The sequence below is a fragment of the Daphnia carinata genome, chromosome 1, assembly GCF_022539665.2.
Source record: "Daphnia carinata strain CSIRO-1 chromosome 1, CSIRO_AGI_Dcar_HiC_V3, whole genome shotgun sequence".
Lineage (NCBI taxonomy): Eukaryota > Metazoa > Arthropoda > Branchiopoda > Diplostraca > Daphniidae > Daphnia > Daphnia carinata.
In genome coordinates, this window is record NC_081331.1 from 10262740 (window position 1) to 10285666 (window position 22927).

General features: G+C 37.3%; 1 protein-coding gene across 5 annotated transcripts in view; it reads right to left on the reverse strand.

Annotated features, from left to right (window-relative positions):
* The window catches only part of LOC130696233 (voltage-dependent L-type calcium channel subunit beta-1-like), a 48167-nt gene that overhangs the window by 13915 nt on the left and 11325 nt on the right, over positions 1-22927 (reverse strand). For 3 of the 5 annotated variants that reach the window (XM_059496497.1, XM_057519320.2, XM_059496500.1), the window contains exon 1: positions 1712-2644. The exons of 1 other annotated variant lie outside the window; for it this stretch is intronic. In XM_059496497.1, the coding sequence (XP_059352480.1) occupies positions 1712-2575 (864 nt within the window). In that variant the 5' untranslated portion in view covers positions 2576-2644. Of the gene's footprint in view, positions 1-1711; positions 2646-22927 lie in introns of those variants that run through there. One more of the 5 variants, XM_059496501.1, reaches the window with a different exon arrangement.

The following is a 22927-nucleotide window of genomic DNA, read 5'->3' on the forward strand; positions in this document are numbered from 1 at the left end:
GAATGCAAAGCATTTCAAAAAAAAAAAAATTTTGTTTCTTTCCTTTTCGTAGACACACAAACAAAAAAGCAGAAAATGTGCTATTCAATTTCATTGGGGAACATGTTGAACCATTTGTTTTATTTTCGTGTTTGCGAATGAGAGAAAGAGAGACGAGAGGTAACGCAGTACGGCAGGGCTCTGCGGTTTTTCACTTTTATAGTTCTACCCTACGACCGACAGGCGGTGCACTGGCCGGAATTTGTGGACAAGGCTCCGGGAGCTTCTCATCCGCAAGTCTTATACGGGTCGAAGCGAGAGAACGGTTGAATCGTTATATTGGAAGCTCATTGTTTTATTGTCTTGTTATGGTTGAGCACCCACTAATGAAACTATTTGTCTCTTCATTGTGTGTCGTATCGTCTAAGGCGAATTAATGAACTGTGTACACTCACAAAAGAATAGGAACAGACTGCGTCCGTATTTCATATCATAAACAACAAGTCTTTTATACGCATAGTGTCGTGACTGGGTCAGCAGCCAAGGAGGGTACAGCACAGGCAGCTAGTGGAGTGGGTGGGACGTTTGGCTAAGAATAGTCTTTCCATCAAAAAGCGACCCAAACGAAAAAGTATGTAACGATGGAGAGTGGGACGTTGAAAAAAAAAGGAAGGGGGAAACATCAGATGTCCCAAAACGTATATATATATAAGAGGCAGCAACGTTGCCGTGTTTTAGAGAGGGTCCCGTCAGTTATCGACCCTTGTTGGACCATCAGCTCGGGAATCCAATAACTACACACACACACGCATACACACACACATACACACACACACACACACACACGATGTAGCAACCTAATACGAAGTCGATATATCGACAAATGACGCATTCTTCCAACGTTTGTCATTTGTTTCGTCTTAAAAAAAAAATTTATAATATATGCTACATATATTAGATTGGTGGAATTCTTGACGATCCAAGAAATTCCACAGAGTGCACTGGGGTTATTTCTTAATCATAAACGCATTTATTACAGCAAACGAAATTTTTACCCGGAGCAATCCGGGATGTTCTGTTCCAAGAAAATGTTCTTTCACTCACTTATTAACGTCCGTTTTCCAATAGCAAGTCCTAAAATTGTCCATTAATTAGGTCCATTATAGGAAAAGGCTAATCGTATGCAGCCATTTGAGCTCTACGTATAGGCATTTCGCTTTTGGCTATACATCGATATCGATCGCCGTGAAAGTCACATTTCATCTAGCTTCACTTGCATATATGTCCATTAGGTAAAGAGACTTGCACTTTGCGCGCCCCCCAAGCGCAGCCAAAAGCTTCAGATTGGCTATAAACTATTAAATATCAAAAGAGAATCGATACGATCGTCTCTTTGAGATATGAAAGATGATACATTTGTCTTTCCTTTTTGTGTGTGTGTGTGTGTGTTTTTCACGTCAAATTGATTACTGGCCATGTACGAAGGTTGTTGAGAACAATCGGGGGAAAACTGCCATCATTTGCTAGTAGATCGATAGACCGGATAGGTGGCTTGACTAGCTATGCGCACGCCAGACGCATTGATTTGCTTTTATCCTCTTTCTAAAACCAAAGACATGGTGACACCGGTATTTTTCCATGGCTCCATTTCTTCGTACTATCGACAAGCGGACAAAATATCGTCGAAGGAAAGTCTTAATCGAATTGGGAAAAAAACAAAAAAAATAAGTACCCTAGTGCGTTTGGCGATGCGGTGAAGTGACCGCAATGAAATGGACGTGATGGTCCAACGTCGGACGCGTTTTTGGAACGTTCTTCTACTTGATTGCGTCAAAAGTTGTTTTGCGTTGCTGGAACGTGGTGAGGAGAGCCTTCTGCCGCGATAGAAATTGGCCTGGAGCGAGTGATCTCGTAGTTGACGATGTTTTACAAACGGATGAATCGGCTCTTTCGTCTCAGGTGATGTTTCGTCGTCTGAAGATGCTTTCATTGAGGCCGTCCGCGATCGAATATTGCTGGCGTCGCTCCGCGTCCGCCTCCTCGTTTCTTCGGATAAACCATCGTCTCCAGCATCGTCAAATTCCTCGTCTTCTTCCTCTTCTTCCGGTTCCGGAAAGAGTCCGAATCGTTGCAAAGACTTGAGGAAATCTTTGGACAGGAACGGGTTGAGGCGGTGCTGCATGTTCAGCTCTTCCACGTCATCCAAAAGCGTTTGGCGCAACGCATTCACAATTCCGTCGCTGTAATTGCTGTCCGGATTTCGGTAATCGTGCTTGTCGGAACGCGAGATCATCCTGGGCGGAGAGAAATCACTCCTCCGCCGCAGATAGTATGTTGTCCACCAATTATCCGGAAAGGAAAGGTCAGCCACCTGCCGGTGGTTAGACGAACTTCTTGTCGAATTTATGCCTAAATTGAAGCGAATGTGCATCGATCCGCGGCTCCTAGATGGCGTTTGCTGTGCCTTCTTGGAGTTATGCTCAATCATTTCAACTTTTTCTTCCTTTTCATCCGCATTTTTCTCGTCGGCTTCCGCCGCTTTCCTGATAGATGGCCGCTTAAGCGAGCCCTTCATTATGAACCGGCTTAACATCATTTTTCTTTTAGAGCTGATGGCAAATCTGCGTCCCACTTGTCTCTCAAATAGATCGCCAATTAGTTGTGATTATCACTGCCGTCCCCACCTCGTTCCAACACCAAAAAAAAAAAAAAAAAACTTTCCGCTTCAAAACGCACTCGAGTTTTTTTCCGTTCCGACAGTCCTGCAAACTTTTATTAGATCCACTAACACTCGTCACCCGAAAATTCGTTATTAAAACTAATCGAACGAGTAGCCGATATTTGCACGCGTTAAATCGCAGTCAAGCACGAAACATCAAGGGAAAGGTGACGATAACGAGCCACTCGACTCCAATGAAGAAACGCTGTTGAGATCCGTAACGAACGCTACGCCTCTCCTTCAAAAATTTGTTAGGGAAAAAGAAAAAAACAAAACAAAAACACACACGACCGGCCCTTGTCGACAAGAGCTAATCATTGACTGAAAAATTAAAACGACAGAGACGGGACTGAAAAGATATTTTTTCACAAAGCGATGGTCGTCTTCAATATTTAGTTTGTTTTTTTAAATAAACCTTTCACGCGATGAAGGAAGAGCTACTATGTAAGAGATCCTCTTTTCTCTGGATTTTTTTCGTTACACCTTTTTCTTCTATTATAAAGAAATTAGTAGTGGCGGTGCCACATCGACCGAGCAAAGGGAATCAACGGTGTGCACACACTGTGCGATTTCATGCAAGGCATCGTTAAGGATTTCTTTCACGATTCGATTGAGTGAAAAAATATAATTCGAATGCGGGCGTTGGAAATTTAAAAAAAAAAATGTCTTTTCTCTAAAAAGAAAAAGAAAAATTCATTTCTTCGTTTACTAATGAGGACCAGACGCACGCACTGGTAACTTTTTTTTTTGTACAGCTTCATCCAACAAACTGTAGTACTTTTTTTTTCATTTTATGAAGAAAAAAAGAAAGAGAGAGAGAGAAAAAAAAAAAAAGTGATTGCTACGTGTATAGGAGAGCCTACACACTCGCAACGTACGTATGCAAATATTGAGGCGCTTTCATTTTATTTTTTTTTCTTCACCGGAACTGCTGCTCCTGTCATAATGAGATTTTTTTTTTCTCTTTTATCAAACATTTCTGCCTTTTTCCTTCTCTTGAAGTCTTATTATCAAATGTGTCGCGTACGTGTGTATATATTTATACGTATTTATACGCGTAAGGGAGGGGGGAATTGGAAAAAAAAAAGAAAGAAAGAAAACAAGAGCGTTGGCATATTAAAAAGGGATAGAAAGTTTCCAGTTTCTTTCTTTCCTACTTCCCCCTTTTTGATTTCTTTCTGACTTGTCAAAGCTTTTTACACAGACACACAGAGAGAGAGAGAGAGAGAGAGAGAGAGACACAGAGAATCAATTATCATTCCCCCATGCCCCCTAGCCTCTTTTCAGTCACTGCGTGAAGGAGCCATTTGATTCTTTTCATTTCTTTTCTATTCATTATTATTCGTCGTTCGTCCTCTGCTGCGCTCGTTCTGCCTATGTAATCAGCCAAGACACACACATGCAGACAGCTTTTGCGTACAACGGCCAGAGAGGGGAACCGTCCCGGGCGGATATTTGATTTCAGGTTGATTTCAAATCGCGTCGCTTTTCGAATTAAAAAAGAAAAAAAGATAAAGAAAATGAGCAGAATCCTTTTTTTTTCCTCCTCCTTCATTTGCATATATAGCTTCCCCTCCTACTCCTTTTTTTTTTCTTTCTTTCTTCATTTCATCTTTGTTTATTTAGAAACGCAGCATCCATGGAGTATCTCAATATATAACTCCCCCCCTACTCCACATCATTGTGTTGATTTATAATAATATCCCATTTATTTTTTCTTCTTCTTCTACCCTCTTTCGTTCTCTCTCTTTTTTTTTTTTTTGAGCCTGTTCAGATTATTCATATAAGTATGGTATGGGATCTCCTTAGCGAAGGAGATGAGCAAGTTGCTTCGTGTAGCGGCTGGCGCTCCTAGCTCCCGATACAGTCGATTTGAATTCCCGCTTCTCCTTTTGGGGCCCTATCGAAGCGAGCGGAGCAATACAATACAGCTACGTATATATAAATTCGCTGTTTTTATTTACATAGACGTTGATGTCTACGTACATTTGTTCATGTCAATGTTTGCTCGGTTCATTTCGAAATGTACCTGTCGCCAATTGAAAAAGGAAAGAAAAAAAACGTGGCCGAAAACAAGAAGCAAGAAAGCAAACCTGTTTTTAACTTTAAAAAAAAAAAAAAAAAAATGTGTTTGTTATTCAAATTTTTATGCGACACTACGACAACGTGTCAAGATGGTCCCGATGAACTGTAGGGCGGCGGGTTAGTTCACGTGGTCAGTCACCCAAAGGAAACGAGAAACAAGTGCTAGAAGCCCCACGGCCAATAGGAGGAAACATTTGTTCATTCAAATTTCATATGATTTTTATAATTAAAATATTACGAAATCTCCTGCCCCCCCCCATTCCCAACATATCTGACAATGTATAACGCATTTTTTAAATTTTCCTCATATTTTGTACGTGCTCAGAAAGATCTCAAAACTGGTCGTTACCAGAAAAAAAAAAAAAATTCAAAATACGTTCTTCAATTTTTCGAAAACTTTCAAATACAAAAAGATAAATAACGTAACCAATAGATGGCGATATGTTACCAACAACATCTTTTCTAAATTTAAATAAACAAAAAAAAAAAAAAGAAAAAGCATACAGTCCCGAAAAAAAAAAAAATTCCGGGAAAATGCGCGCGTGACCCGTTAATGTGACGAATTTCAGTTTGTCTCTTAAACCCGGAGCTACTCTTTTTATTTCTTATTTTTTTTTTTTTATTTTTACCTTGTCGCTTATCGTTCACTAGCATGTCTCCTCTCCCTAAAATAAAAAAAATAAATAAAAATAAAAAGAACTCTCTATATCCAATTTTGTTTGTTATGAACCTCAGGCGCTTTATAAGCAATCGGACAAAGTCACCTAGACGAAAACAAAACTTTTTCTTTTTTTGTATTGGCCGCGTGGCGGGAGACGACGAAGTCTTTGCCCTCCGAAGAGACAAAAAAAAAAAAAAAAAAAAAAAGGGGACGGAGGATATATCCTTTCCGCTTTGGATTTTAGAGTCCGTGAGTGGCTAATAATAGAGAAGTAAAAGAGAAGAAAAAAAAAAGGGGGGGGGGAGCCATTTGAGAAGCAGAGAGTGGAGAGAAACGGTATACACAACAACAACAAATCAAAAAAGACGGGACGAAATCCCGGTTTGCTCCCGTTCCTATTTGCTTCCTCAAGTCTTCAGCGTGTGAGCTTAATCACACCCGTCTGGACGTGAGTTTTTTTTATAGACGAGACTGCACGCAGACAGCAGTTGTCCTTTTCTTTTTTTTTTTTTTTTTTTTTCTTAACTCAGGCACCTCGTTTACAACTGGTCAATCCTCCCGCACAAATTTGCATACGGCAGCGACGTCAATCGAATTTCTTATTTTTTTTTTTTTTTTCACTCTTTCTGTATATCGATAGGGTGGTCGATTTTCTAAGAAATCCTTGCTTAGTTTTACGATTGTTAGGTTTTTCTTTCTTTTGTGTTCTTTTTTTTTTTTTTTTTTGGCGGCGAGCGGTCAAATAAATTTTGCGGCGCTATTACAACATCTTTGTGTGTGTGTACGCACAACTCTTTTTTTTTTTTCCAAGAAAAGGTGGAGACTAGATGGGAGACATAATAGGAAACACGTTGACTACGTCTATCTATTATTCACTCATGAAAGACACACATTAAAAAAAAAACATGTAATCAACAAAAATCGATCGCAAATGCTATTGGTACAATTATCACGTGGGCATTACACACCTGTGAAAATTGTATTCTATTACTATTTTTTTTTTTTAATGTGTGTGTAAACTTAACAGTAGACTTGTTACGTCATTCACATCCGGTAAAACATTCTTGTACCATGAAACATAAAAATAAAAGGGATACTTGCCCAAATGAATTATATTCAAGCACACACACACATCACACACATCACACACACACGTGGGATCTTGGGTAACGAAAATGGCTTTTGGGGTCGCACCTATACCAAAAGGTAAAAAAAAAAAACGTCTGAAAATGTTGATCGTCATTTTTTTTTAAATTTCTTTTTACACTAACGCATTTTTCGAAAAAAAAAAGGAAAAAGATATATACCCTACCCCTTTTTGTACCTTTTGGCTAGTTCGTTACATCCACACACAAAATGCAAGGAGAAAAAAAAAGAAGGGGTTCCCAAAAAAGAAAAAAAAAAACCAAAAAAATTTTCGTTTTTTTTTTTTTTAACGATCGGTCGTCATTTTTGTTACTTTTTTTTTCTTTCTCTTTCCTTGCCTTCCCCAAAAAAAAAAATATAAAATAAATCCGGGCATCAAGTCAGAGAGGGCGGCTATGCATATAACCAGCATATACTTTGCATTCTCGTTATACACATGTGCGTAAAAGTACCCACACACACACACACACACAATAAACACACTAAAAATCTAAACTAAACCAAAGAATTTGTTTATACTCTTTTTTAATGTTTTTTTTTCTTTTTATTTTTTTTAATATATATTCTTCTGCATTAATAATTCCTGGACAAAAGGGGGAGGCCCTTTTTTTTTTTTTTTTTTTTTAACCCCCGCACGCGCTTATATAATGGGGATGATTCGAAGAAAGTACAGACACCACAACAAAACTAACAACCTGGCCTTTTTTTTTTTTTTTTTTTTTTAGGTTCACCTTTTCATCTTCATTTTTTACGATTTCATGTTGCGTATAGTTTTGATGGGACATGAGGAATTTTTTTTTTCTCTCTCTCCCTCTAGCCAAATTGGCTCTTTGTACCGCTTCGTACAAACCATCTATACATTATTATTTAAAAAAAGAAGAAGAAGAAAACGGGGAAAAAAAAAAGAAAATTCATTTCGGATTTTTATGACGGACGTACGTGCGTAAAAAGGAATAAATAAATAAAAAAAAATTATTATTATTATTTATGTGTAAGAAATGCACTTAAACCAAAAACGAAGAAAAAAAAAAGAATCACATGATGGGCACAACAACAAGAAGAAGAAAAAAAAATGTCGGATTCTTTTCATAAATTTTTTTTTTTTTTTTTTTGGACGCGCTGATCGTGGTATTTAAAAAATAAAATAAAATAAAAGTATTTTAATATTCATACGTACACAGCTGACCCCTCTTTTTTTTATGACATCTAATCCAGGACCAGAATCAAATGCCTTGAAGAACACATTTTTTTTTCTTCTTCTTCTTCTTCTTTCCATGTAATTCGAGATCTGATTGGGTGAAGACAAACATTCCGCACAAGTTCAAAAATTACCACAACATTTTTTTGTCCCCCCCCCCCCCCCCCTTGCCTCTCCTTTTCCTTCAATAGAATTTTTAAATAACGGCTTAATCTTTAGACACACGATGGCCGCCAGCCTCCATTTGATATTATTCGCCCCACATCAGGATCGGGAGAATTAAAATAAACGGCCACTTGCGGCAGGGAACGCCCCAAATGAAAAAAAAAAAAAAAAAAAAAGAAAATTCATTTTCAATCTTTTATTTTTTTCGCAGTTTATTATAGATAGATGGATATACTACATTGTATCTACGCAGATGAAGCAAAACAGTAGGGGGGATGGGGTTACTGTTTTCTGTTTAGTTCCCAAAACGGCCCGCAGTCACGAACGAATAAAAACAAAGAATTTTCATTTTTTTTTTTTCTTTTTGATTTTCATCAGTCGAGTGTTTACGAGGTAAAACGTCTGGAGAGGGGGGTGGGGGGATGAGTTACATTACTCTGTTATTATAGACCTTTTGCGCGTACTACAAAAACTAGCGCCTCGAAGAAAAGAAAAAAACTCAAAAAAGTTCCTTTATTTTTAACATCCATCTGCCAATCCTGAAGACTTTTGGGTGCCAGAGGGAGAACAAATAAGGAGGTGGTACTAGAATTATTGCTGTATAATACCTCCCACCACCTTGAATACCCCCGCCAAAAAAAAAAAAGGAAACATTTTTTTTTTTTTTTTTTTTATAACTCTCAATATAATTTATATGTGGTGGACTGGTGGTGGCTGATTCCATCAAAGGTCGACACAGATATATACCTCTTTTTTTTTTTTTTTTTTTTCAAGAGTAGATGCAATATAATCCCGGCCAGCGGGCAGTTAAGAAAAAAAAAATCACGCAAATTGTCCTCTTTTTTTTTTTTTGTTTTTTTTTTGTGCTTAAGGAAAAAGAGAAAAGTTTGGACTCGGTTATTCAGCTTCTTGCAGACATGTACGAACAGTTATATACACGTATAATATATGTCTGTGTGTTGTGTGTGTTGTGTGTGCACGCACCACACGTAAATGTGTGTTTCACGTAATACGTTGCCGTGTTTATATTTAACCCTCGAGCCAACACAAAAAGGAGAAGAAGCCCCAGCCAAGAAGATCTAGTTGAGCTGCTTATTACTCAACGGTTTATTACATTGTCAGTGTGTGTGAGTCCGTGTGGGCCTCCTTTTCTCTCTCTTTTTTCGGAGTGAACGGGAGGGGGGTTCACAAAAATCCCGCTGCCCATGTTTTGCGTACACCCTCTTTTATTTTATATATTTTTTTTTTTCTGATGGCCCGCAGCCAAAATGGGAATGTGTCGGAGATACTTTTGGTTGTCCTCCTTGTTATGTCGAGTTCTTTTTTTTTTTTTTTTTTGAAAGTGCGTGCGCTCTCCGGGCTCTTTACTAAGAGAAATTGTCTCTGCCGACTTCGGGTGCTTCTGAACGCTCAATATATTCCCGCGTCTTGCTCCCGAAAGAAAAAAAAAAACAAAAATCACGGCTCTGCCCATCCTATTTATAGAAAGAACGTACGAGATTTTTTTTTTTTTTTTTTTTTTTTTTCGTATTCAGTTGTTTCGTTTTCTTAATAATGAAACTTAAAAACGAACGTGACCTTTTACGACCCCTTTTTTTCTTGTTGTGTGTCTGGACAGCGGGTGGATTATGATTACACGGGGAAATATCGGAATGCGGATGACGCACCACCTTGCCCTGTAGCGGGAAATCATCATCGTTTCGTTTCTTACCATCTTTTTTTTTTTTTATATATATTATTATGATTATGATTATTAGAGTCCCTTTTTTTTTTTCTTCATCTTCTTTTGTGGTCGAAGAAGAAATGTGAAAATGTGTGAACGTAAAGTCCTTTTTGGGACTTTGGTCAGGATTAACTCATAAAAAAAAAAAAAATTACCAGTATGTGCATATATAGCTTCGTGATTTAGGCAGTCGGCAATGGGAAACAAATGATTCGACGCTGATTGGCTTTTTTCTTCGAAGAAAATAATAATAAAAAAAAAGGTTGGTTCCGATTTTCAAGAAAATGAGAAACTCATCAAACGATTTGTTTTTTGTTTTTTTTTGTTTCTTTGGTCAAGAAATTATGCACTAGTTTCCATCAAGGAATTTTTAAATAACATTTAAAGGAATGAATGGGTTACTGCGTGAATCAAACGCTCATTTGCAATTTATTCGATCGTCATTTCTTTTTTCCTGAAAGGAAAGGACATTTTTCTTTAAAAAAAAAAAAAAAAAATAGCAAACATAGTTTTGAAAATGCAATCGTTAACCGACGGCCATATAATAAAAAGAGGAACAAGCTCTTTAGTACCCCGGCCCAACATAAAAATGTACGTGCATAGACGAGCTTTTTTTTTTTTTTTTGTCTAGCAGTAAGAGTAGGGGGGGGGGGAGAGAGGTAAAAAGTTATATATAAATAAACGAGGATATACCTGCGAGCTCGACGCAACAGCACTTTGATATTTAAACCAAAGCTCTCGTTAATGTATAACACGGAGAAGAGAAATGGCGGTTTGCCTACTATGGTTGCCCGTCTTTTTACCTGTGTCTGTGTGTGCTGTAATGGATGCTGCACTTTCAGAAAGAAAAAAAAAAGAAATTTTGAAGGGGCCCCAGAGGAGAGAGAGGGAAATATAAATTTCTTATACTTGGACATCATTTTCTCATTTCATTTCGAAATACCACCCTCTGGCATCTACCTCTCAATACTTTATATATATATATATATATTTATATCGAGTTGGTAAAATGGGAGGAGCGTATTAACAAGAGATTCTTCCTGATTCCATTCCTTTTTTTTTTCTTCCTTAAAGGAGAAGGGGAGGGGGGATGACCTTTGTCTCAGGTTGCCTGTAACACGAGACGTCCAGTTGCTGTCTGATTTGGATGCTGCAACCCAAGTACACCTTTTACTGCCTCAGGTATTGTATGATTTTTTTTTTTTTTGTCTTGTTTCCTCTTTTCTTTTTTTACGACCCAAATGTGGGACGCCATCTTTTTTTTTATATTTTTTTCTTTTTCAAAATCGAAATGTCGGCAACAGTGTCTGTAAGTATAAAAAAAAAAAAAAAGAGAGAAAGGGGGGGGGGGGGGTGAGGGTTGAAAAATTCATCTGCATATTCACGTGATCACGCGAGATGGTTAATGCATTCAACCGCGCGCTAAAATACCAAATACATATATATATTTTTTTCCTCTTTCACCCCCTCTCGTTTTTATAGTTCTCCTGAAAGAAAGAAAAAAAGGGGGAAAGGAAAAAAAAACGGGGGGAAGGGGGAGAATGAACAAAATATCTTTTTTTAATGCTCATCATCACATTCCGAAGGAGAAAAAAAAAATGAATACACCATTAAAAAGAAAAAGAAAACATTTAAAAATCTCCCGATTCGTTTAGAATCATTAAATTAAATTTTCGCCCTGCCAATTCAAGTCCTGTCCCGCGTTCACTTTCGTGCTACCGTCGTGTTGTTTTCTTTCTTTTTTTTTCTGTTTATTTTCTTATATTCTATCGTCAAATCGTGCAACCCTGTGCCGGTTACAAGAAGCTGGAAGGAACAAGGACCATTTGCGCCGAATGGAAGCTCGGACGTTCGTGCTGGAGCAGTTCTATAAAAATAAAAGGAAGGAGGAGAAGGAGGAGCGCGTTTATGTAACGACCCTGTTATTTACGGGGAGGAGGGATAAGAAGGTACACGCGGGATTGACGTTGATGATGGGCAGAAGAAGAAGGAGAAGAAAGAAATGGATACAAAATGGTTGATGCTGCTGGTCAGTTTGTTTTCGAGCGTTTATAAAGCGTAGTGTTATGGGTCCGACTATTTTGCCTGTGGGGTGCAAAACATTTTTGCCGCCAGCGTTTTTCCTTTTTTTTTTTTTTTTTTTTTAAATCTCTAATAACTTCATTTGTTTTTTTGGGAAATTCTTGATAATTTGTCTGAAATTTAGTTGTGGCAAATTCTTCTTTCCGATGGATTTTTCGTAACATTCCTCGCGTCTAACGTAATGAGTGATGGGCCAAAATAGCGTGACTTGGGTTCGCCATTCCCCTTACACTCTGTGGAACAAAAACCAGCCAAAATGCCTTGAATTAAAAATCATTTGTCATCCAAATTTGCCCCCCTTTAAAAAAAAAGAAAAAAAAAGAAAAAAGATTGCGGTCTATTTCATTTTGAGTATTCCGCTGGTCGCGATGAAAGTTTAAAAATGCTTTGATTAGAAACGAGATTGATCGATCAACTCATCTCAACATTTTTCACGATCAAGTAAAAAAACGAAATAAAAGAGGAGAAAATCCCCTCATCATCATCAATAAAAATTACAACAAAAAAAAAAGAGGTGCCACGTAGGCCTCCCCCTCGTCCGCGTTTTTCTATTACCAAGTATCTGCTGATGGCGTAGAAAAGTAAAACGTCAGGCCTCTCATTTCCGAAGAGTTGAACTCTTTTTTTTTTTTTTTTTTTTGCTCCGATAACGCCCCCCACCCTCAGATTCACCCTCTTTTTTTTATAGATCTATGGTACATTAGGAAATAAGTCTATCCCCCCCCCCCCCACCCAACCTCATCCTCGATTGATTAAAAGAGGCCGTGATGATGAAGGGATACTCTTCGATGAGTGCGTCTGTGTGCTTGATGGCTGGAAAGAAGAGATTCCATCATTGAAGAAGAACTCCCATCCGCCATTGGGAGGGAAAAAAAAAGGAAATAATTAAAAAAAAAGGGGGTTGGGAGAAGTCATTTTCTGCTCAAGTGTGTTTTTCGACGCGCCTTCTGGCACCTTCAGAGATAAGAGGGGTAAAAAAAAAAAAAGAAAAAGAGAGAGACTCTTCAAATCTATTTCTTAAGGCCTATATGCAAAAATAAAGAGTGCTGGATGAAATCGATAAGTGAAAATCTATTTATTTGTGCACGACGATCGCCTGATTTTATTTAGCACGCACGAAAATATCAGACAAGTCAAATGTGTTGAGCAGATAACAATTTGAAAAGACAGCAGATAAATCATTTCAATTTAGGTGCTTTTAAATTTAAAGAAAACAGCTAATATAACAATAAGCATATTCAAAACATCGCGGTGTTGACTTATTTTTCTTTTCATTTTATTTTTTTCTGCCCCACTCTTCATTGTTTCTTATATAAACATCTTCCATTTTTGATTTGGGAAAAAAAAAAATTTGCCTAGTGGATTTCCTTTTGTCTAATGGCTTTGCACCATTTGTGACTTTTCCCTTCGTGCTGGCAGCACGTGACACACCCCCCCCCCCCAAAGGAGGCACATCAAATGAACGAGTTTTCATTTTTTTTATTTTTATTTTTTCAAATATATAAATGTCTTAATAAAATACTGTCATTCTTTTTAGAAATGCCATTCCCCCCCCCCCTCCCTTCCAGTTGGGTATAGCAGAAAAAATATTAAGTCCTTTCATCTATTTCACCGATTGCGCTCCAGCAGAGGCCCCTCTCTTTTCCCAGCCACTGGAGCGATATTATTATTTTTTAATGAAGTGCTTTTTGTCATCGGTGATCAGCTGATGCAGCAGCCCTCCGAAGAAGAAGAAGAAGAAAAAAAAAACGCGCAATATATATAAACAGCCCCCTTTTTTTTCGACCACGGTCTGTTTTTTTTTTTTTTTTTCTTTCTTCTGTGAATAAATAATAATAAGAGGATTTCATTCTTTTGCTGCTGCTGCCTTTCTCATTAATTCCTCATCGGCCGTGTGTGTTTGTATTGTATATTGAATACGAAAACGAGTTCCTCTCTACATGATGAAGAAAAGAAAAGCAAAAAAAAATAAAAATAAAAATAAAAATAATAATACATTTCGTTTCTCTTGTTGTTCTTATTGTGTAATTGAATTTTTTCAGCTTTTTTATCATCAAGCCAGCCATGCGAGGGAGGGTATCAGGTTCGCCAAAAGGTATATATATGCATATAAAAATATTGAGGGAAAAAAATACAAAATATTTCGTTGATGACCCCGGCCGTGTAATGAAATGCACTCTTCCCCTATCTTTTTCTATGATGAACCCAACATTTTCTTCGTTTCAAAAAAAAAAAAAAGAAAAAAAGAAAAGAAAATATAACAGGAGAGAAATCAATAGATTTCTAATTTACTTGTGTGTGTGTGCTATGGGCTAAACATTGGGAAATAGGCAAGACTTGTGTATATACTAGAAATACTGAGACGATATACACAAAAGAAGTTTTAAATAGTTTTTCAATCGTTTGTGTTTTGATTAGAAAGAGAAAAAAGGGGGGAGGGGGGTTTGACAGTGAGTCAAATCAGTCGAAGCCAATCAAAAAGAGACCACTCCCGGAAAAAAAAAGTATTTGATTGGGCGAGCAAAAAAAAAAAAAAACCCTTTCTTTTTCTTATTCAAATATTTGGAATCTTCTTTGGGCTTCGGTCCGTGAAACAATTTGAACGCCGGAGTGAAAGAGAGAGAGAGTCTAAAAAAGAAAGACACACGAAATAAGAGGAGGCCAGACACCAATAAACTTCTGAAGAGAAAGAGAACAAACGACTTCTTTTAGGCTAATGATGCTCTTTCGGATGCATCACTTCTTTCTCTCTCTCTTTTTTTGAAGAAAAAAAAATATATAATAATATGCTCTATATAAACTTGTGCGTTCAGCACTAGTTAAAGGATTGGAAGAGCATCGGCAGCCGTTGATTGCAAAGGACCTATTTGCCTTGAATCATTTTTTTGTGTTGTCTCTTATGATTTCTCTAGTCTTTCCAATTTGTTACATTTATTTTTCTTTTTTCTAGGCTGCGCAATCACGAGCCCACACCGCAACGATCCTTTATTTTATTTATTAAATTTTTTTTTTAAACCAGACCTAAAGGGGGAAAAAAAAACGAGATGATGAAAAAGAGTGAAAATCAAAAATGGCGACGTCATTAGAGAAGATCCCACTCCGGGTAGAAAAATCTTACGCACGAACGTAATAAAAAAGAAATAAGGGAATGATGTAACATAATGAATTTCGATGCAATCTCCGTGAATATTTTTTTTTTTTCCTTTCCCAAGCATCGAATATGATTTTATTTGCAATTATTTTATCTTAAAAAAGAAAGGAAAAATCGGTTAGAAAAAGAAGAACCATTCGTTTTGGGGGAAAAAAACATAAATTTCATTGTAATTCTGGGGATTATTAAGGTGAAACTTAAAAAAAAAAGGCGAGGGGTGAATACATGCATACTTATATGCAGAATACGTAGTACAAGAATACGTTTAACGGAAAAAAAAAAATAGTGTTTGCCTCTTTCGAATTGTGGATAAATGATGAAGCACTCGGTGATGACCAAGTGCATTTTTTTTCCCCTATTTCGTTTTATTTTTATTTTTTTTTCTGTATCCTCATCTTCTCAATGATTTCGCTTTTTTTTTCTCCCTTCTCTCCCTTCAGAGAAAACCCTCCCAAGCAATTATTAAATACACAATTCTATTGGGTGTAAAGAAAAATAAACTATATTACGTGGTTGCATACATTCTGTATACCAACCGCATAGAGAGAGAGAGGGGAAAATTCAAATCCCCCCCTCAAAAAAAAAAAAATGATTTAACAAAATGAGCAATAACGAATTTTCTTTTTTATTTATTTATGTTTTAAAAAGAGACAATTTGTCTGCATTCAAATATATCGAAAAGGTTTCCCATTTTTCTCACGGTAGATCAACAGAAATGACAAAGTCATGGGCGGCAGAGGTAGGACTTTAAACCTTCTCAAAAAAAAATAACAAGCATCATAATTATTATTGACTCGATTGATAAAGTTTTCCCTAATCTCTTCCGATGCGGATCGAATTTTTTTTTTTTCCCCCTCTTTAAATGTTTCCAATTTTCAGCCGTGATTAGAAAAATCCTTGTCCCGTTAACTGAGCAATAGGTTGTAATCACGTCTTTGACAAACGATTGCACGTGATTCAGCGCATTTTCCTTCATCGTCCAATCGCATTCTTCTTAAAACGCAAAGAGCGATGAAACAAAAAAAAAACAAGTCCGGACGTGTTTGACTTTCTTTTGACTATCGACAATGAAAGCAAACAATCGATTTGTTGGCACGATTGTAATAGTCGTCTGAAATTATAGAAAAAAAAAAAAAATAGAAGATCGGAAATGTATCAAATCATTCCAGACTCTCCCCCACCCCCACGCACCCCACTCCCTCGTCCACCCCATGTAATGTCTCTTTCTAAAAGAAAACAGTTGACGCTGCCAAGTTTCCCTCCTCGTCGTTCAACTTTATCTTTTACACTACGGCGCTCATGTCGTCTATTTCCATCATATTGCCCTCCTCCCCTCTGCTCAGACGTTTTCAACTTTTTCTTCTCCTACTACTTAAGCATCTCTGGTGTGTAGGTGTAGGGGTAGGAAAATTTTTTTTTTTTTTTTATTTTTCCTTCTTTAAATCGTGACTCTGTGAAGAAGAAAAGAGAAAGAGAAGAGCATAACAAGAGATATATACACGGCCCTCTCTCTCCTCTCTCTATAGAGGGAGTTCGGGTGGGGAGGGGGTTAGTCTATATAGGTAATAGCGGTCGTAGTTCTACTAGTACTCCCGCCGCTGCGAACGACTTTTACGCGTTTTGGATCGAGTCCAGGTGCGGCGGAAAACAGTTGCAAGGGAGAAAAGAAAAAAAAAAAAAAGGGAAAGAGAGCAATGCTTCGCTATTTCAGGATGAATCGCACTGTTAAGCCAAAGAGCTTTTGACGGAATATCGGGGGAAAAAAAGAAAAAAAGAAAAGAGCGATGTAGACAAAGTATTACATCCGAAGTGCTTCAAGACGTAGTTTATACATGCCCCTGCCCAAACAGTTGTGTTGTCTACGGCACGCTCTTTTCTTCTGATATTTATCATCGACAAGGCGAGACTGTAATATTCAATTTTTCTTGTTTTCAAAGAATTTCGTTTTTTTTTTTTTAAATGCCGTTTTTCTATTATTGTTTTCAAAAAGGTGTAATTTTTTGAACGTTGTATTTCCCGCCCACACGTGGGTTTCGGCTACTGTGCGCATTTTGTCATGTATAGACTTGTCTACCCCCCTGTAGGCTATTATACCAAAAGAGGGGTATAGATCTATCATCCCACTTCCCATTTCTTTTGATGTTTTTTTTTTCTTTCCCCCTACGTGATGCAGTACACCATCCAATTATAGACACAGGTACACACACAACACTTCGATTTCTGAAATGCAAAACCCATGCAAATGATGTAACGCTAGAGTGGACAGGTAAAGAAAAGAAAAAAACAAGGTGTCGATTCTCCTCTCATCCACACACAAAAAAGTCGAACCTTTTTTTTTTTTTTTCTTTTCTTTGTACACAAATAATTACGTGTAGATGTATAAAAAGGGGCCTATACATCCCCGAAATCACTCGCGTGAACTTGATGACTCCCCCCTCCTGCTCTCTTGCTACTGCCACAATCACATCCATCATATAGAAGAGCAGCAGCAGTTTCTCTGTTCTATAGGCGGAACGTTTTGTTACATGCATCTTAACCGCCGTATATACATATGAAAAAAAAAAAAAAAAAAAACGAATGTTTTCTTCCCTCCTCCAGCTGCTTCAGCTGTCAGTTCAGATGTGTCTGTGTGTATTATTATAGAGTAGCTCAAGCTATACTCTATACATAATCATCTGGGCTTTTTTTTTATTTTTTATGTTTCATCTCTGGCGTCACTCGTCACGTTTCAAACACCCACAGAAATGTGTATAATTTCCGGCAACCCATTTTGTATTCGTTTATTTTTAGGGTTTGGATTTCAACAAAAAAAAAGGAACTGACTATTTCACGTATTGTCATTTTTTTTTTTTTTTTTTTTTTTTGGAATACCGTCCTCTTCCCCCCCTCATATCGTTGTAATGAATTCCATCATTTGCAGAGATAGGGATGAGTAAAATATCTTTACTTTTTTCGTGGTCATGATATTTCATTTTTTTTTTTATGTTTAAGACCAGCGCGTGTCTGATCCTTTTTTTTCTAAATGACCTTTTTTTTTCTTTTCCAGGTATTTTTTTTTTTTTCCTTTTAGAAAAAAAATATTTAACCCTCTGAAAATGGGTGGATTGTCTCCCCACCTCTTAACCACTACGTAATAGCATATAGATAATGTATTTACATTTAGACGCTGTATACGAGCTTTGGAATTTCATGACCCCCCTCATTTTTTTTTCTGTGTGTCTGTGTGTGCTCAAACCGACCTCAACAAAAACGAAGGGATAGGGCATAAAAATAGATGATTATAAAACAACTAAGATACACAAAGTTTTCTCTCGTTCTCTCCTTTTATATCTTACAACCCCCCCGTTCCCCGAGACAAGTAAGAAAGAAGAGATGTTATATATGTGTATACTACGTAAGATATACACACGCACTAATGGCTTTATTATTCAACTATTTTTTTCCTTTTTTTTTTGTATTCCCCTCCGCTTGGTAACGAAGGCATAAAACAAAAGAAAATGATCCCCTCTCTCTCTCTCTCTCTCTCTCTTTTTTCTTTTTTCTTATTTTCAGGGAAGGGAGAGAGAAAAAAAACCGGGGGGAAATGGCGGTTTAATTAGAGAATTCAAATGTGAAAAAAAAAAAAGAAAAGAGGGAAATTCTTTGGTTGTGTGGCGTAATAGTCTACTTGACAAAAATCAAACATCAAGCAAAGAAACAACTTTGAGTGTCTGCTCTCTTTAATAGCGTGAATTTGTTTTATTCCCTCTCCCTTTCGTTTTTTTTTTTTTTTTTTTTACATAAGAACAATATAGTTAGTAAAGATGGCAATGTGCTGCCATTGACGTCACGGTGCTATAAGCCTTAGACATAAATTACATCGTCTTATTTCTCGTTCACGTGACACGCGTCCTGTCGCATCGATCAAGGCTCATTAATCAATTTGAATTTCTTTTCCCCCTTTTTCTTGTTTATTGTACCCACCGAGAAGAAATGATACTAGTCTGTCTAATGTTATTAGATCGAACCGAATAAAAATAGATCAGCAAAACGAACCCCCCCCCCCCACCCTCACCTAAAATTACAATTTCTGAAATGTCACACGTTCAAAGTCCCCAAAATGAAACGATGGCTGACCTTCGGGACTGTAACACACCAAACGGGCCAATCGGAATGCGTCAAATTATATACGTGTGCTGTGTGTGTCGCCTTTAAGGTCATCCTTTCCCAATAAGAGAAGGAGGTCAAACGCAATCTCCAAATGGACGTTGACCGCTTGTGCTTGGTCATCCTCTTATACATTCCCCCCACCACACCCCCCCCCCCCCCCCCCCCCCCCCCCCCCCCCCCCCCCCCCCCCCCCCACCACCACTACTAGTATATACGCAACATATTTTTCTTTTTTGAAGTCGTTAAACAGTATAGAGTGTGTACGTTGTTATCTTATTTTTTTTTTTTTCAACCTCTTTTTACACGTTTTTGCATATAAAAACACGTCCTGCATCAAAGAGAGAAAACAAGTCGGCCATTAACGGTCATGAGAAAATACAACACACACACTCTATAGACGCGTGTATATTTAGCATACGTACTCGAAAATTTTGTGTGTTTTTTTTTTTGTTCAAGTTGTTTCGATCAACCAGAGGGCACAAACAACAACGGAGGAAAAAAAACAAAACAAAAAAAAAAGTATATTATATAAGCGTTGAATACTGATTAGCTGATGGGAGCCCAGGTATTTCCAGAGGAGAGTTGATTTCCATCTCATCGCCGCTCGCACAAGATTGGCTATTGGGCAGTAAAAATACACACACACACACACACACACGATCGTTAAAAGCTGGGAATAAGAAACAAACCCAATGGAGAAAAGCAAAAGGGGGATGTTTTATTTCATTTTTTTTTCCTTCTTTTTATGTTTCATTCCTCGGGAAAAAAAAATGGAGGGTATTTTTCTATATGTAGGCTCTCTTTTTTATATATTTTTAAACAACTTTTTTTTTCGGGTTTGTTGCTTGCTAGTGTGTACATGGGCTAGACACACTCGGTGCAAAAGGGCGTTGCACCGAGAGTTCCTTTTTACTTTTCTTATTTTTTTTTTTTTTTTTTTTTTTTTTATTGTGGTTTATTTTTACGACGCATATAGCTCAAGTCAATCGCTGGCATTTAATGCACCATTGTTCGAACTTGCTCGGGTCATTTGCATTTTCTCCTCCGTCTTTTTCTTATTCCCTTTTTTTTTTTGTGAAGGGGGAAAGAAAAAATTTTGAAAAAAAAAAAAGAAAACATTTTTTTTCGTTAAATGTTATATTTATTCTCGGTTGAACTCACTGACTTTTGAGAAACAAAAGGGCCCCCTTTTTTTGCTTGGTACCTTCCCTGATTGATTTATTTATACATTTTTATATGCACGAAGCGTATCAAACATTTTTTGTTTTTTTGGTAAGGTTTCAAAACTAAATAAATAAGAATCGAAGGGGGAAATAATTAGGCGAACGGTGACATCAGCACTGCATAGGACTATATGTTATTTCCCCGAAACTTAGTGTGTATATACAATAATAATTCAAAACCATTATTAGTTTCCTCGTCAGGTCGGGTGGCTGCGTGTAATCACGTTATGTGTGTGTGTGTGTGTGTGTGTGTGTGTACACACACAAACAACAGCCGGCAAAGTATTTTTAAGGAGCAGCAACACGCGTCGCTCGCAATGATTTATATCCGATGATGACAAACAGCAATTAATACCCGCGGCTATAAGAGAAAAAACGAAAATTCAAAATGTTTCTTCATTTATTTTTTTGCAATTATTCGCTAAATTAGATTTTTACGTCGTTTGGAATTGAAAAATTGGTGGGAATTTCAAAATACTTGGTCGAAGGTTTCAATTCGATCACGCACAAGCGCAAGCCCATCAGACATTAAAACATCGAATGTTTTCCTTGTTTCTTATTTCCTCATTTCGTAAGAAAACAATGTTTGATGTATATATGACCTCGTGTGTGTTTTGTTTTTGTTTCGGGTTGATAACGGGCACTCGATCCGATTTATTGCGTGCGTGAACATTGCGTAAGGAGGAAAGCAGTTTTCTCCATCGGCCCTTAAACGCATAAAGCCCATAAAAAAAAAAATGCAACAATGCCAAGTTGGTTCATTGAAGCTGCAGGGCGTTTCTTTCAGTTTCTTTGGGGTCAACCAGATTTTTAATTGTTTCATTATCTGCCATTTTTATTTTCTTTCTCTTTGGTCTTTTATTTAAATGCGCGTACGCGTCCAATTTGCCTCAGGGCGTTCTGTAGTCCCTCTTGCGGCAGACATTTTTTGTTTTACGATATTTAATTACACGAAGGAATGTTGAACACGAATCCCCCCCCTCCTTTTTGTCTCGAGGGGAGTGTTCGGGCATTTTTGTGTTCTTTTCATTCTCATTTTTTTTTTATGTAGTGTAATATCGCAACAATTATAACGTGCTGTGTTGTCATCGCATTTGATCAACGGCTAAATGAAGTTGAAATTCGATTTCCAATTAGGGCGGTGCCCTTTTTTTTTTTTTCGTATACCCCCAGAAGCTAAATTTTTTTTTTTTTTTAATTCACGCATCCAGACGGCGACACCCTTCCCCCCCCCCCCAAAAAAAAAAAAAAAAAAAAAAAAATCTTTCGTAAATCGAGTAAATTTTGGCTGGAAAGCGGCTGTGAGAATTGGTGTCATCATTACACTTATTCAACATTTTGTTTTCCTTCTACATGAAAAAAAGTGCTAAAACACAAGATGATGGAATGAAACAACACACACACACACAAAAATGGGATAGGCTAAATGGAAAGAAAAAAATAAATAAATAAGTTGATTGGGTTATACACGAAAGGAAACGGTTGATTAGTGCTGGCCTGTATATATATATATTATATATATATACTGGAGCCGATTGCGCCATACACACACTTTAAAAAAAGAAAGAAGAAGAAGAAAACGCTGCGCCCTAACAGACACGATATAATCGTTGAGGATAGAGAAATAGAGATAGGCAACTCGGTTCTCTCTCTCTCTCTCTCTCTCTCTCATTGACAATAAATAACTCTTTGCCTATATGAGCCGACCTATCTTTATTTTCAACTGAGAAAAACAAAAAAACAAAAAAAAAAACAAATTCCGTTTTTTAGCTCTCGATTGCATCAATAAACACAACGGCAACAATTGCCGCTATAGCCGGCGCAAAAGAACTGAGCCTTTTTTTCACGGAGGAAAAAGCACCGAGTTCGCGTAAAAAGAAGCTGCTGATGGATTGCACTCGACATCCTCCTCCGACGATTGGTTGTATATCAAAGTTAATTGAAGCCAACAGTTTCAAATAGTTTTTCTTTCTTTTTTTTTTTTTTTCTTTTTTTGCTCCGTTCGTTTTTGATGTTTTTTTTTTTCTTTTTACTTTGAATGAAGTGGTGGCAGCACTGGGCAATGACCAGAAATAGATACTCCTGGTCACATCACAAGTTTGTCTTATTTAAATGTGAAACAAAACAAAACAGACAAAAAAAAAAAATACAAAAATGAAACAAACAAAAAAAAAAAAAGGAAGAAGGCTTTTCGTCGCGTCACTCTAATCGACTCCACGTGCACACGGCCGCTCCTTTTGCTTGTTGTTGTTATAGTATTATATATACCCAGTGGTATGGTTAGCTGTTGCTTCGAAAAAAACGGACATTACTCACATCCCGCACGTCCGGATTTTTTTGTTTTTTGTTTTTTTTCATCAAGGGCTTGGTGTGTACGTATATGTGATGAGCCCTTTTAAAGATATATTCCCTTCAATGACCCTCTCAAAGACTTGATTCATTCCCTTCTATTTCTTCCCCCTCTCATTTTTTATTCAAACTTTTTTTTTTTTTCCTTGGGAGACCCGAACTTACATCGATTCAAAATAATCCAGATGGCTCCCTATCGTCTTCTTTTGTTTTTATTTTTATTTTTATTTTTTTTCAAAAATGTCCCTGTGTGTATAATTCTCTCGCCACCTTCACACACCACCCGACAGCCCCCTG